Source organism: Anopheles stephensi, chromosome 2, assembly GCF_013141755.1.
Source record: "Anopheles stephensi strain Indian chromosome 2, UCI_ANSTEP_V1.0, whole genome shotgun sequence".
Taxonomy (NCBI): domain Eukaryota; kingdom Metazoa; phylum Arthropoda; class Insecta; order Diptera; family Culicidae; genus Anopheles; species Anopheles stephensi.
Genome location: NC_050202.1, coordinates 46,425,506 through 46,442,032, shown reverse-complemented (window position 1 = coordinate 46,442,032; position 16,527 = coordinate 46,425,506). Strand labels below are relative to the sequence as shown.

General features: G+C 45.1%; 1 protein-coding gene across 5 annotated transcripts in view; it reads right to left on the bottom strand.

The window, feature by feature from the left end:
* Positions 1 to 3,819: 3,819 nt before the first annotated feature.
* The window catches only part of LOC118506961 (lachesin), a 92,647-nt gene continuing 79,939 nt past the window's right edge, over positions 3,820 to 16,527 (bottom strand). For all 5 annotated transcript variants that reach the window (XM_036044782.1, XM_036044785.1, XM_036044784.1 and 2 more), the window contains 2 exons: positions 8,648 to 8,707; positions 3,820 to 7,978 (listed from right to left, as the gene is read on the bottom strand). In XM_036044782.1, coding sequence (XP_035900675.1) covers positions 7,794 to 7,978; positions 8,648 to 8,707 — 245 coding nt within the window. In that variant the 3' untranslated portion in view covers positions 3,820 to 7,793. The remainder of the gene's footprint in view (positions 7,979 to 8,647; positions 8,708 to 16,527) is intronic.

The following is a 16,527-nucleotide window of genomic DNA, read 5'->3' as shown; positions in this document are numbered from 1 at the left end:
TTATCAAATTATTGAACTCTGAAAACGGAAACTGACCAACAATCGGGTGATGAAGGCGACCCGGTCCGTACCGTGCGTTGGACGGCTGGAGTTGCCGAGTTGCAAACTGTTGCACGAGGACGGTGGGCATATCTGTATCTGTTTCCCGGGCTCCACAAGCGGAGGCCCAACCGACTCCAGTCGCTCGACAAACTGTTGAATATTCAGACGGTAGAGTTTCTGGCCAGCCCACATCATGTGCCCGCGTGTGCAGGTACTAACTATGATCGCTGCTTCACCTTCACCGAACCGGACGGTGTACCGGGAAACCTTCCGGAGTGGCCATCGATACGCAACCAAACTCTCTCCTAGGGTGCCCCGGGAACGAACGTTTCGAACTCATCGCACGTTAGCAGCACATTACGGTCAACGCGTAATCGATATTTTAGAGCGCTCGTGTGCTCGGAGCGACTGCGGGAGGAGTGGTTTGAAGTTTTGGGAAATTTTATGTCGAAATGTCGGTAACTTAATTCCAGCAGCTGGGGGTTGTCGCTTTGATGGAAGATGAAATTTTTCTCCTCGATGGTAGGACAAAGGCAACGACGAGTGGTTAAACGAGGGGTTTTCTTTTTTTCCCGATGGGAATGGGTTTCTGAAATCGATAATCGAGCATCGGGTTTTGAGGCAGAGATAGGGTTGTATCGATAGCTTTTAAAGCGAAAATAACATCAATCATCTATATAAATAAGCAGTCGAGATATATGAGGTATGAGCATAGCAAACACACAATCACTTTGAGGTAAACATGATGAGCGATAGAAGGTGTAGCAAAATAAACAGGGATTTGTGGAGTAGAAACTGAAGAAACATCAAGAGAGCAATAAGAAACATCAACAGACTAGAGTCAAATGTATCGTTAATTCATAACACAACCTCTCAAGAAGATTGCCAATTTACTGCTCACTTGAGCTAAAACGAGCTACCAGGCTCAAAACCATAACAAAGAGCGTAAAATTAACAAAAATTAGGAAGAAGTGGGTCACGGGATCCACAAGAAGTGAGTGGATTGCTCGAGTGCGAAGCGACCTAGCATGATCGTACCACATGACTGATGAGAGTAACACTGGTCAGTTGATGCTACCGTTCAGGAGCTTAGTGACAGTCGTGTCTGCTCTAGACCCTCATCAAGAAGGGGCAGCTCAAGCTTCAGCCACCTAGTTCTGTGATCACATGAGCGGAGTGTAAAACGACAGATCCTGCGTTGTAAGGAAACCGTCCCCACTTGAACTCGAGAAGCAACAAGCCGTCACAAGTATCAGATAGTAGTACATTCTTAACAGTCAGCTAAGACAACTTGAGACGATTTTTTCTATATATATTATGGGTCGTCCATTTGGTGCGTAGCTCAAGACTGCTGGATCCCATGAACAACTGATTGTAATAGCTATGCATTTTTCGACGCAACCATTTAAAACAATGCATTTCCAGTATGTGCAGTAGTCTTCCAGTATGTTTTCATTTAATGTTTATTTTACACTTAATTTATGTTTCGATATCGAAGGAAAAAAAGATAAGAAAAATCATATTCAAAAGGCAAGTATATCAAAATTATTTGAGCAGAATAAATGTTTGAAAATTATATGTTTATATAATGTAAACTGATAGTTTTACATTGAATAAAACAAGCCAGCATCGGAGATCAAATTCCATCTAGCCTGCATTCCCATAGGTAAGAATGAGTATCCAGCTATGGGTACAATCAAGACAAAGAACCTCAGAAATAACAAGTCAGACACCTTTCAAGGTCGTAGTGCCAAAGAAGAAAGTTAAATATAGTCATGTAAATCATGTCCCGTAGACAAGTTCAATGGTATTATTTTTAGGTCATCAACCACTTCAACTGCCATTCATTCAATATTGATCAATACTTACCGGTCAACCAAACAAACACAAACACCTCTTAGAAGGTCCTTGTCCTCTGTTTATCTTGAAATGCCAAATCCCACCCAATGTAAGATTTAGTATAAACACTTACCAGCGCATTAGACTCGCGAGATGAGTGTCTATAGAAGCTTTGTTACCCTTTCGCTTGAATGGTGAAGCATTGAAAATCGGTTCAAACTGAGATAGAGTCGGCTGGCTGATGGACAAAACAGTTAGAAAAGAACAAACGAGAACCATGACGTGGAACTTTTACCCTTTGCCTGCAGCTGACACTAGCCCCTTCCGGTGCGCTCGGCGATGCCGCATAAATTATTCACCAGTCAAAGTCTTACGGGGTTGGCTCTGTTAGCCTTCAGGATTCACCGTGTACACTCACCGCGACAGATGTACAGTTACATTTCCACTCAATAACAAATAAGGGGTAGTTTTTTTATTGTAGTTGCTGTACTGCTGTGCTCACGCTTCTGTAGTTGGTGTCCCAGAAGTCCCTAAGCGCATCCTGTCAAACTCAGTTCCTCCGTTGCATTGTTTCTCAGTTTTTATGATCCACCGCGAAGTCGTCCGGTAGTGTTGTTGATGCAACAAAAAAAGAAAACATGAGAGAGAAAAAATACGCGTGTACATACGTTTCCCAGCCAGAATGTGTCACTTTCTGTGTCTTCAGTTGACAGTAGAACAAAAAAGGGAAAAAAGGGAAAAAAATGTTCCAACAAAACACCGCCGCAACTACGATACTGTGTGTCGCTTAGTGGAACGGAAGTTAAGCGTGAGCAAGTTGACATTTGACGTTCGGTTTCGCGTTCGGTTGTTAGTGTACCGTGGCCGTTTGATCGTTGCCAGCTGCTGTCAGCTGTCATTTGCCGTCTGATTCTGCCAACTCTCGACTCTCTCTCTCTCTCTCTCTCTCTCTCGCTCTCGACGGTGTCACTGTCCACAGCAGGCTGCCGAGAGCGACCCCAGTACAGTGTGTGACGCGCTGAAACTAAATGTCAACTGTGAGATAACGTGTACGTATGAAATAAAACCGTTCCAGAAACAATAGAACAAAAAAGCAGCGAACGAGACCTCCCCACCACGAACGAATCAGACGGCATTGAAGAGTGTAGCGGCAGATTATTGTCACAGTAGCAGATGAAGAACTGGCGAAGAAAAAACAACGAACTGGCGTTGAGCTCCCCAGCGACGATGCCCTTTTGGTGTGCCTGTGTGTGGGGGCAGTCGAGCGGAATGATGAGATTGAAATAGTATCTCCGGTGCCACATAGACACACACACCAGCATCCACACGGACAACAGCGCCGTGACCATAGCGAACCGGGATCAAAGCTTAGAATGTGACAGTCGAACGGACGAACAGAACACTAGTCCGGGCCCAGCAACCGAAGGTCTTCGTATGAGGTCGCGTACCACTGTGACGATGGCGGCATCCTCAACCCGTCAGCCCGGAACGATATCTCGAACGATGAGCTAAGCTTTCCGTTACGCCTCGACAATCTGATCCTCAAACAAAGGAAACCGGCTACATGCCGTACGGGAACGTACGCAAGGATTTCCGGCTATGACGGACGGCTCTGACGTCTAGCGGCGTACAAGCGTAGATGAATCAGGACTCACTCGTCAACAAAAAAAAAGAACGAATCTTCTTGGATCTCTTACTATCTTTCTGTTACCTGAGTTACCTGTTACGCGTTGCCCGTGTGCTGTCACAACCGAAATCCACATCCTAGCTGGTATTACCAAAACGGATGAAACTGGAACTGTCATCTTTCGGATCTTACTGTGGGCGTGTGTGAACAACACCAACTTTTCGTAGGAAGCAACGGCATCGAAATGCAGCCATGCACTCTCTTGCCATACGTTCCGCGAATCCAATGGTCAGAATGCAAGAAGGCAAGAATGGTTTTGGGATGTTTTGGTTACTGTTCTTTATTTCTCTGATCGTCTGATGTATTGGAACAGTTACTTCGTCACTCTCATTTTTTCTTCGTTTTATTCACTCAGGCTCTCTGGTTGTCTAGCTTCAGGGGTTAGGTTGGTAGGAAGGAATGAGGATGGAAGGATGGTGGGGGGGAGCTTTGTAACACCTTTATAACGCACATATTTACAGGGCGGGCCTTTGAGAACTTCTATATCGAATATCGAGATGAATGTACGGCAGCGTTTTGATACGTTTTGTGTTTGTCTCCATTTTGGCTTTATGATTATGTGTAGTGGTTGTTTTTGTTTTTCTTTGCTTACAATTGTTTTAATTTCCTATCTTTCTTTTGTTTCTTGTTGCAATCACTTTACAGATTTCTCTTGTTCTCTTCTTCTTTTTCCTCTTCCTACTTTTATTGTATTTTGTTTTCGTTTGTTTGCTCAGCTTATTTGTTTGTTTGTTTATTCTCCTTTTATTATACTTCTTCTTTCATCATTTATCATCATCTGCCTTCTTGTTTGCTTTATAATTAATCATTTTATGTACTCACTCATTCTGTGTGTCGGTTGTGTTTGTATGTGTGTAATTTTTTTTCGTTTTTGTTTTGTTTTTATAGCATCGGTTTCACATTGATTATTTATGTAGTCTGGCTTTGCATTCGCTTCGTAAGCTTGTATAGCTTTGCTCAATTCGATTCATAGTTTTCTCTCTCTTTGCTTTGTGCCTGCAGCGACCGGCAAACGGAAACGAAGCTTCCACAGTACACTGCTGTCCCTCCTACATACACTAGTGTTAGTGAACATTAAAGCCTAAAAACAAGCTGTTACGGGCATGTGAGTGTGAATGTGTGTGTGTGGAAGTTATTGATAGGCTATCGATATGGTACAAGTTGTTGAACACGATGCTTTGCCGTTGGAGAAGAGTTGTTTTAATGCACAATAAACTAGTGATAAAATTTATAAAATGAGCCCCTGCGCAAAACACGCTGAGGAGAAAAAAATAAAGCTTTAAATAAACAACCTAAAATGAAACGAGTAAAGCGATACATCTCGTAAAATTAATTTGCCCTTACTCACCACCGCGCTGCACGCTTATAAGCCAACCATTCGGTAATGAGCTTCACTTTGTAGCTCATCAAACGAAAATGCGACTGATTAAAAAGTGCAACTCATAAAGTAATCATACACCGAGCACGAGTTGCAAATTGGTTATGAAATGCTACACTTCGGTACAATTCATCCTGCGACTGCGGGGAAAATTAAAATCCTCACAGTGCCCTCAACACACGGACGAGGTTCGAGTAGAAAATATAACAAACAAAATCGGGAAAAAGTCCTTCACAAGTGTTTTTTTTATTTGCTGGAGACTCATACACAAGATGCACAATATGGTAGAAAAGCAAGAACAAGGAATGTACAAGAGCAAAAGCATGATAACCGCTCAGCAAAATGGAGCTTTGAAGACGGAACCCGAAATCAGTATCGAGTTCGCTTGTTGCAGGCAAACGCGGGTAATCACGATCGTACCGCGAAGGACGGAAAACGGTGGCTCGATGGGAGGGAGCTATCATTAATTTTCATAATTAATTACTCGCCCTTCGAATGAAATTCAGTCATAAATTATGTGCCAACCAATCCAATCCCATCCCGCTGGGTGGTTCGTGTTTCATGTTCCATTTTTTTTTGTGAGTTTTCATTTCCGTTGTCATGTTGTTCCATGTTTTTCGGTTGTTGCATTTGCCCTGGTCTGTTTTGTCTCGTCGATTGTTGTGGCCTTGTTTTCTGCTGGGCGGGGTTTTTATTAAAGTTTTTCAAATACTCTTCCCATCGATAGTGACGGTTAAGAGGGGTTTATGAGTGCTTTCGATGACCTTTTTTGTCCGCTTTCCCCTACATTTTCTTCGCAATAATTTGTTGCTCATCCGCGGTTTCTTGCTTACCAACAGAGTGTCACACACCGCATGGAATATTTGTATGACCAGATGAATCACGTTATAGCTGCTGTGGTAGCCTTAACGTGCACAAAGGCAAAGCCCCCGCATCGTTGAGTCAAAAGGCGAATATTTATGAAAAACAAACGTTCGCTATGCAAATTGTCTGGTGTATGGAGTACGTTTAATATGGGACAAACATAACTCAGCGAAAGAGAAAGAAGGTGAACGCTGGGCAAAAGCATCGTGTTTGGCATTAAAAGATACACATCAGGCCGAGATTGTCCAACGGCTAAGTGGTGTGTGCGTGTGTTGTTGCTGCATGGATGATCTGGTGGAATTAATTATCGCTAGCTATTTACAACGTTCCACCGTCACGGTTGTAATGCATTGTGTCCCGAGTCTTTATGGAAGGGAAAGTTATGATCTTTCGTGTGTCGATCGTGCCTGGATCGATCGCTTATCGTTATTGTATTGGAAGTTTTGCATCATTCGTTTTAACATTGTTTTTTTTCTCTCTCTCTCTCGCTTTCCCTCTCTTTTATTTATATTGCGTTTCCGTTTATTTTGAAACGAGAATGGGTAAGGAGTGTGAGCTGAACAGGAGGTAAACGTGAAGCAGAAGCTTTTATTTTTGCACGGAGAATTTGATATATTTTCTTCAAGTTCAATTTAACAAAAAGCCTTTCCTTTGTTTTGATTTTATTGCATGCACCAGTCGTTCGGTACTATTTCTTGGCATCTACAAAATCCTTTCAAACATCATCGAAACTCTGTTGCTGCGAAAATGTCATCGAGTTACAACTCGCAAGGAAGGAAACATGCTTCCTCTTAACACGACCCGTCTCCCAACTCGAATCATAACGCACTGGTAGCACATGAGGTGAAAAGCAAAAGAAATAAGTTCCAAGATCGATCGTTCAAATGGCACCTTTTGCTGCCAGGCGCTCGAAACTCCGACGGAAACCGTCAGGAAAGTGCAGAAGGATCCGATAAGTTACACGGTTTAACGGTAGCTTTATGCGGATGCACATGGCAATTAAATTTGATTCACAGTTAAACATCATTCAAAAACTTTTCCATTCATCTTACGCCCGGGTCTGGGCAGGAACAGGTGAATGAAATTTCAAAGAACTGAACTCTCAGTCAGGTCGATGGAGGCGCCCAGTTGCTGACCATGAACGGGCGATGGAGGCGCCTAGTTGTTGACGGAAGACAGACGATGGAGGCGCCCAGTTGTGAAAGGCAGACGGGTGATGAAGGCGCCCAGTACTGCATAAAACATGCGCAAGAAATCGAACTTGCCGGTGCAGGGTACTGAGTTAGTACGAAAACTATTCCTTTCGCCATCGTTGGAAGGTATGGCGAATGTGCACAACTGTTGCTGCTGCTGGCCTTGAAAGTTTGTTTGCACCATATCGGTACGGTAACTAATGTTTATTTTGTTTATTTTGCACTAAGCAAGATTTTTTCCGAATGATGCCGACTTTTAAACCGAGAAAAACCAAGGAAACATTTTTTGTGCAGAAGGGGCAAACTTATTCTTCATGCACAAGGAAAAATGCTTTAACATTTTTTACACATTTTGGAGCATCCCTACCTCCTTTCAGCTTACTCTAGTTCAGTTTTAGTTGGTAAGTGGTTCCTCCGTAAAACTCTCCGCTTTCTATGCAATAATCACTTACGGTGTGTAAGAAATGAAAAGCTTCTCATCTTACCGCTCCTTCCTTTTCGCCCTGTCGGTCTCGCGTCCCTGCGTTCCCTACGGCAAGACATTATTGTTGTCGTGTGAGTAAAGTTCAATAAAACCTAATCGTTACCCACACCGGTGAGCGTCCCGGGTGCCATTGTGCTCCGGCCATGCTCGGTTTGTGTGACTGGCGATGAAACTGTCATTTTCTCACGCTTCCTCTGTTCACGGCCCGCGAACGTCCCCACCACGATGGACTGCGCTGATGCGAGCGGATGGCGGTCAACAGCTTCGACCAATTCGATATCACGCACCGGATATGTCGAAACGGTGTCATCTGTTACCGGTCCTCCCTTGCTGGCTGTTGCTATCGCTGCTGGCGGAAATGACCGTTCGTATCGTACCGAGCGCCAGCGATACAATCAGCAGCAACACCATCGGGAGACAGTGATGCGTCCGATTGGGGTGTAGCGAGCTGATGGCTGAATTTCCTCGCCCTCGAGCTGCTTCCGCTAGACCTAAGGGGACAAAAGAGCGTAAGCAAAGTTAAAGATGATATCCAAAAGGCGTCGTGCAGGAGAGGAAATTAGGCCTATTTTTATCATTTAATTGGATGATTGGTTGATTTTTTGTTTTTAAAATTGCCCCAAACATGATTTTTTTCCAAAGAAAAATAACTTTAAAGCGTATGCGGTTGTAGAATAGAACCAGCAACTTTGAAAGGAAGAAAACAAACGTAAATGGTAACAAAGTCTTATCCAACGCTTGCACTTGCTTCAGATGAGCATTATCTCTCAATAAAGTATTCGAACGACCATCTGGTGGTTGAGATTTTTTTAACACGCACCATCACACTAAAAGCGTCACGCTCGTTACATTACACAATCCCGTTACGACGTTTTGGGCACAAACGACCTGCAACGTGCGTCCGTGTGATTACAAACCATCATCGCCGAAAATGTGTCCCATCAACATTATGTTCTATCGCTTCATTACGCTTGCTGGTCGAAATGATGGTCGAGTTAGGAAGGTGTGTGTGTTTTATTTTTTCCGCCAAGTCTTTCATGTTGGATAAGCATAGAAATAAGGAGGCTGATATCTCAACAAACAAACAAAAAAACCTCCGCTTGAACTAGAATGTGTGGGCCTGAAAGCATCTGAATAGCGGCAACCGTGGAACCACTTACCTCCAATTATATTTAATTGATCGTCCGTTGTTTGCACACCGCCCGGATGAATTTTTATTTCTGTCGTGTTGAGAAGGGAGAAAAGGAATAAAGAACAAATATATAGCGAGACTGTGCGTAAATGAGGTTGCAGATTGGTGTTGGTTGATTAGGAAAACTGAGCGAAAGAAACGGACGAAACGCCACCAAAGAACGATTTACATCTCTGTCGAAAAATGTGATACTCCTCAAAAACCCACCCACTAACGTCGAAACCCAAATGTAATGATGTTGTATCTTTTGTCCAGCCTTTCTCACCAGGACGCAAGGAAATGACTCCGATAACAACTTCTGCCACTGGTCAGCAAACCAAGGGTGCGACAGAAAAGAGTGTAAAATCGTGCAAATCGTCCACGGCGTTGACAGTTTCGCCTCCAACCAACGCGTACAAATACAATGCATCAATTTGAGTGCGAAATTTGTTTCACGTTTTGTGCCATCTTTAGACGGTGGCTACACTAACGCACCCAAAAACTGACACCGGTTTTTTTGGAGCGAGTCTAAAGAAAAACCTCCGAAAAGACACAGCAACACCAATAAAAACAAATTCCACGCGAAAATTCCATTCCATGGAAGCAGTGCGTGGAGGCAGTCCGAAACCGGAAACCTAACCGAATCCGGGTGGAAATCCTTCCCTTTGATGATGATGTTGATGACGGTGCCAAACCGATGGAAATGGGAATGTTTTGCTTTTTTGTTGGTTGTTTTGTTTCGAGACAGAGTTTCCTTTTCGCTGCGCATTTTTCGTTGTTCTCGTTCTGCAGTTTTGGAGGATTCATTCTTCTCCCTTTATTATGTGCTTGTTGGCCTGGGTTTCATTTTGCCTTCCCACTTGCTTGGGAAAACTGTCAAAGAAAGAACCCGGCGTGGTTGGGACCGTTTCATCGCCATTGAGCCATTGACGCAACAATGAATCTGACAATGGCTCTGATGACCGACGCACACCACGTCGCTGGACGGTTTGCCGGCGCTGATGATTATGTTGATGCTGACGAGCTGCCATTTTCGGTGCCGGTGCCGTTCGTTCGTTCACGCCCGATAATGATGTTGTACGCCTCGGATCAGGGCGTAATGCGCCGAAAATGCGACAAATGGCGTAAAGTGATGCGAACCCGGGCTAGAGTGGAGTGGAGTGGAGTGGTTTGATGAGCTAATGCTCTTTTCCAGTTGAAAGCCTGGCTGCTACTGATGGGTGAAGATGAGGCGCAATGGAGCAGCACTCAGCGAGGGAAGCGGGATAGAACAAAAAGTTCATTGAAAGTTTGAGGCTCATCTTTTATTTTTTATTGCACTTCGGTGTGTAGCACCATTTCATCATTCGCTGTGCTGATGGTGTGTTTCATTCTTGGAAGGACTGTGACGATCGTGGTCAGTAGGTCGGAGTAGAGTGGGAAAATTTGTCAAAATTTGTATATTGTGTTCTCCGGTTTTTAGTTTTATTTTGAATGTTATTACTGTCTTCGTGCCAGAAAATAAAACAGGACAAAGAAAACATGAAACTGGCTAGAAAGAAACAATTTTGTTTTATTTGCTTGAGTATTGAGCTTGTAGTATAATGACATCGCGTTGAGGATGTTTTACTGAAATGTTGCCCTCAGACTGTATGAATGATACATAAAACTCCTATCCTCTCTTCTTTGTTTTTAAAGTTGCGTATGACAGCATAGCCAGGGTAACACAATACCACGCATAGAGCTATTTTCGAATCTCGGTCAAGATTACCAAGCATTTAAGTAAGAATGCCAAACTTATAAGTTGGGTGAAGGTGGATGGAAAACTCTCAGGGCCTTTGGTTTCTACCAAGGACATGCACCTGGCAGAAGAACTTGCCAGCCTCCTTTCAATCTGGTTCTGGAGAGGACCATCCCTGATTCTGAGGTGGAAACTTTAAGGAATACCCTTCTATGATTCTGGCCAGATCTTGAAATTCGTTGATTGCTTAAACATTATTGGTTTGAGGCTCTCCTATATAGAAGATGCTTGTCAAAGGATCAAACAAGCGGTACTTATCCTTGAGTTGGAAGACGAAAACCAAAATGATGGTAACATCACCTACGGTCCTACTGACAAACACTGATTTATGCAGAGAACATCAGTTCAGATAGCACCGAGAAAAACATTGATGCTAAGGTATGCGCAAGAATGCTGGCTGCCAACCGGTCGAACTACTCTGGCTGTAGTTCTCAACTCAAACTACATGTTGCGATGGATATATTGAGGACTGTATAGATCATTTAAAGTTGAAGCGACACCGCTGAGACCTGGACTCTGTCCAAATCTGACGGAACTCTATAAGCCAGTGAAAGGAAGCTCCTGATTGCGGGTCTAGTGAACGTCCGTTGAACCTTGCAACAGCTTTGACACTTGAAAGCGATGGCTGGATCCAGCAGCAATATAAATCACAATGGATCACGGTTCACAAGTCACCACGCTGGTGATAATACACATCAATTTACTGGCCCGCTCGATGAAAAATTGCTCGAAATACAGATTACCATGAAGTCAAAACCCAAGATCCTTGATCAAAATAAATCGTGAAACTTCTTTCCTTCCTTCCATGGCACTACAACCTCGGAAGGTCTCGGCCTGCCATTTCTGGCTTTCTGTGACTTTGGTTTACTATGGTAAAAACCTATAGTAAAGTAGTCAGCCTTACGTACGGAGAGACGGTCTAGATTGGATTTGAACCTCGGCCCTGCCGTGTGAAGACCGGCGCCGCTGTCGCCTCTGCTACCGGACCGCACCCCGGGATGGAGATACAATGCCTTCAAATAATTTAGCTCGCCTTGGAGGAGCTGGAAGTCATAGGTACAGGACATAGTCATAGTACACAGGAAGCTGGAGTATGATATTGACGTTGACTTACTACAGATATCCGTTAGGTGGGAGATTCGATGCAATCTAAGATGAAAAGTGAGAACAATGTAGGGTTTAGGACACTACCCTGAGGGACCCCAGATGAGTGGTTCGAAGAGAGCTCTTTCAATCAAGGTTATTGACGGTACCAGTCTTCTCAATACAGGTAGCACGGATGTTGCTCGGCCTCCGCCGTGCAACGGCCATCCGCGAAAGTAGTTGGCCTCTCGTTTCCGCCGGACTCCGACCAAAAAATAACTACTAAAAAAACTACTAATAACTAAAAAAAAAAAGTCATTCTGCCTCTAGCTTCCGTGGCGATAAGACGTGTTTCGCTGTGGAGCGTCAAACGGATCATTTGCGTACGGCAGATAGTGGTCATTGTCCTCGTGTGCGATTGCGTAATCAACGTGATTACCCGTATCGCACTAATCGGTGTCTCCGCCTTTCTCCGGCTTTCGCTCGGAGTTTGTGTTTATCGATCGAGTGGCGCCTAGCCCCGATCAACGTGTGTTCTTAGTGTTGTGAGTGTGTGTATCTGTCGATCGTTGCGATAAGCAAGCGTATCGCTGCATCGTCGCATCGATCGTGAACTGTCTTGTGTGCGTGTGTGTGTGTTTGCTCGTGCGCGCGTGGTTGCTTATCGTGTTTATCGGTAAGTTTGTCAACCCCTACTTCCCCCGTTGTCTCCGGTCCTAACATGGGGACCGACTTATCGGATTCGGAGAGAGAGATAGAGCCGAATGTGAAGCGTAAGCCTGGTCGCCCTAAGGCCGCTCCTGCCACCAAAAAGGTGGCATTGGAAGAGAAGCCTTCTTCCTCGAAGGCATCGAGTGCCCCGCCGACAAACAGTTTTTGTGCCCCGCTGGCGAAAAATAATGATCAGCAATCTGAGCATCGAGCTCGTGCTTACCCGGTGTCGTGGGAGGGTAAGCCATTGGTGTATTTTATGCCACGCACCAAGCAGCTCGACGTGAGGACGATCGCGGCATCGTTATTTAAGAAGTACCCGGGCGTTGCCGATGTGTTTCGGATGCGCCCTAATAAGATCAGGGTCACCGCAAAGGACCGGGCTCAAGCCAATGTCATTGCGGCTGATCCAGATTTTACGGAGCACTACCGGGTTTATATTCCCGGTAGTCTGGTTGAAGTTACCGGCGTGATCGAAGACTTCGATTATCCGGAGGAGGAGGTGGTTAAATTCGGTGTAGGTGCATTTCATGCACCAGACACGCCGAAAGTAAAAGTCCTTGAGGCAAAAAAGCTTTTTAAGCTAGATGCCTCATCGAAAGACGAAAAGAAATATATCCCGACCACATCCCTCCGGATCACGTTTGAGGGAACGGTACTTCCGCAGGCCCTCATTTTAGAAGGCCTCCGGATACCCATCGACCGGCCATACGTGCCAAGGGTGGCCACCTGTTCGAAGTGCAGCCGGATTGGACATGCCGATCCGTTCTGCACTCGCAAGATCTGCTGCGGAAAATGCAGAGGGGCTCACGCTACCGAGGAGTGCAAAGCCCCATCCCAGAAATGCTCGCATTGTCGGGAGGAGTGGCATGAGGTTGCATTGTGTCCTGTGTATCGGAAGCTGCAAAGGGAGCAGACCAAAACGATAGCCGAGCGGGCACGCGGCTCGTACAGCGATGCTCTAAAGGGAGCAAACGCATCGAACCCCTTTGCAGTGCTGGATAACACAGCTGCAAATGGCGAGGCCAATCCGACTGCACTCGAACAGGTGCCATTGAGATCGGTAAAAGTACTGAGAGTGCCTTATAAAAAGGTACAAAGGAAGGTACTTAAGTTAAAAAACAAACCTTTGGCACCACAGCGCCACGCTAAAGCTTCTTCCCCCGGTCCAAAACGTGACGCTGATCCCAAAACTCCCGCCCCCCAAATTGCCAGGAAGCAGCCCAAGAAGAAGCGATCACCTCGGGCCGAAGCTCCTTTGGAAAACCTAGCTTTTCCGACTGAGCCCAAGGGCTTCCCGAGGATCCCTACTCCGTCCCTTTCCGAGATCCTAGAATCCCTCCTCTTGACCCTTAACCTCCCGCAGCATCTGCACATGATCGCAACTTGGGCCCTTCCTTTCCTGAAGGGGATGATCAAACAGTGGCTGGCTCAATGGCCATGCTTAAGTATGATGGTCCGTTTGGATGATTAATGGCTCCTACGGCTACTATCATGCAGTGGAACTGTAGGAGTTTGCTTGGCAAGCTAAACTCTTTTAAAGCATTAGTGGGCGAACACAACTGCGATGTGTTTGCCCTCTGTGAAACTTGGCTATCGGATGAAATTAAATTAACCTTCCCGGGATATAACATAATCCGTGAAGATCGCGTTACTAGGGGTGGGGGGGTACTGATTGGTGTTCGAAAGAGTCACACTTTCACCAGAATACCCACCCCTAGACAAGAAATGATAGAAACTGTCGCAGTTAAGGCAAAACTGGGCAATCTTCACGTGACAATTGCATCCATTTATATCCCCCCGATAGCCAATAATGAAAAGGAAAAAATTGAAAAGTTCAAAGAGGATCTTGGAAATTTAGCAGTGGTCTTGCCTGGACCGCTTTTGATCCTGGGAGACTTTAACTCCCATGGAATCGACTGGGGGTGCGAAAAGGATGACATTCGCACTCCTATCATCCGAGATTTCTGCGACAGATTTGGGTTTTCAATTCTCAACTCAGGAGAGGCAACTAGGATGCAGACACCTCTAAGTAGGGCGAGTGCACTGGACCTGTCTCTATGTCCATCAGCAATGGCCCTGGATTTTAGTTGGAAGGTGATCCAGGACCCTATCGGCAGTGACCACTTGCCGATAGAAATTTCCTACATCAAGGGAGGATGTCCAGTAGAAGGAACCCCCGTTAAATGTGACTTAACGAGGAACATCGACTGGACGAGATACGGCGAATTAATAGCCGCTTCGCTTTCTCTTGACTTGGAAGATTTGTCTCCTGTCAAGGAGTACGAAAAACTTGTTTCAATTATAAACAAGTGCGCCCTTGAGGCCCAAACAAGGCGCTCCCACCAAGCAAGGACATTTAAAAAACCTCCCACTCCTTGGTGGGACAAGGATTGCCAAGCGGCTTTCACCAAGAAGCGTGAGGCATTTAAAGCCTTCCGGGACACGGGCTCGAGGTCCTTATATGAAAAATATAAAGGACTGGAGAGAACGTGCAAAAACCTGTTGAAGGCGAAGAAAAAGGGTTATTGGCGTAGATACGTCAATAATCTAGACCCTGCCACTTCACTTAATTCGCTTTGGAGAATGGCTAGAAGGATGCGAAACAGCAACAACATCAATGAGAGCGAAAGCTTTTCTGGCGAGTGGCTGTATGAATTTGCCCACAAGCTTTGTCCCGATTTCGTTCCAGCGCAAAGCTTTACACAACATGCGCCTGGTAGTGACCCTAGGATGGATTCACCGTTCACAATGGTAGAACTATCACTTGCTCTCCTATCAAGCAAAAACTCCTCCCCAGGTCTGGATCAGATTGGTAGCAAATTGCTTCAAAATCTGCCCGACATAGGGAGGAAACGTCTGTTAAGCATCTTTAACAATATGTTGGAGGTCAACAGCGTTCCGCAAGAGTGGAGAGAGGTGAAAGTTGTCACTATCTTGAAGCCTGGCAAACCGCCATCAAGACACGATTCGTATCGGCCAATATCGTTACTGTCGTGTCTGAGGAAACTCCTTGAAAGAATGATTCTTTTCCGGCTAGAAGAATGGTTGGAATCAAACAACCTTCTCTCGAATACCCAGTTTGGTTTTCGTAAAGCCAGGGGTACTAATGACTGCTTAGCCCTTCTGGTAACAGAAATAGAGCTTGCTCGTGCACGCAAGCAGAACATGGGATCTATTTTCCTGGATATACAGGGGGCATTTGACTCAGTATCACCATACAAGCTGAGTCAAAAATTAGAAAATGTGGGACTGGGTCCAAAGTTGAACAACTTTCTGTTCAACCTTTTGTCGGAAAAAGCTATGAATTTCAACAATGGTCATGTTCAGCTAAAGCGGACCAGTTTCCATGGACTAGCACAAGGGTCCTGCTTGAGCCCCCTGTTATACAACTTTTATGTTAGCGAAATAGATTCTTGTCTAGCTCCGAACTGCAGCATTAGACAATTGGCTGACGACGGCGTCATATCTTTTGCAAGCAGGGACGCCGCCGAAATACAACTGGCTTTACAAACCACTTTGGATAACCTTTCCGAGTGGTCTGAAAACCTTGGTATCAAGTTCTCTGCAAAGAAAACTGAGATGGTAGTCTTTTCTCCTTTCAGCGACACGACGAAAAACAGGGAGAAAAGACTATTTGACCCGAAAATTGATGTCTTTTTGTACGGTGAAAAGATATCAACTACCGACAATTTTCGATACCTTGGTGTTTGGTTCAATTCAAGGCTAAACTGGAGTACACACATCACCCATCTGGTGCAAAAATGCAGCAAAAGAATCAACTTTCTAAGGACAGTCACAGGATTCTGGTGGGGCGCACATCCATCAGACGTCCTGCGACTGTATAAGACAACGGTACTATCCGTGTTGGAATATGGAAGCATATGCTTTCATTGGGCATCCAACACGCATATCCTCAAGCTAGAGAGGCTACAGTATCGTTGTCTTAGACTCGCACTAGGGAGCATGAAATCCACACACAACATGTCCTTAGAAGTGATGACCGGAGTGATGCCGCTAAAACTTCGTTTTGAAATGCTGTCGCTTCGCCTTCTAGTCCGTTCTTCAGTATCAAATCCCTTGATCGAAGAAAATTTTAAAGCGCTTCTAGAGACAGGTTCTAAGAGCAAGATCTTGAAAATCTATGAAGATTTTGTTGCCCTACAAGTGCATCCTAGCGCCCCACAGGCATTAAACCGTGCTGCACTTCCTGAGACCTACAGTTCCCTTTTAACAACAGATTCCTCGTTGCACGAGGAAATTAAGACCATACCGAATGATCTTCGCCCGATGGT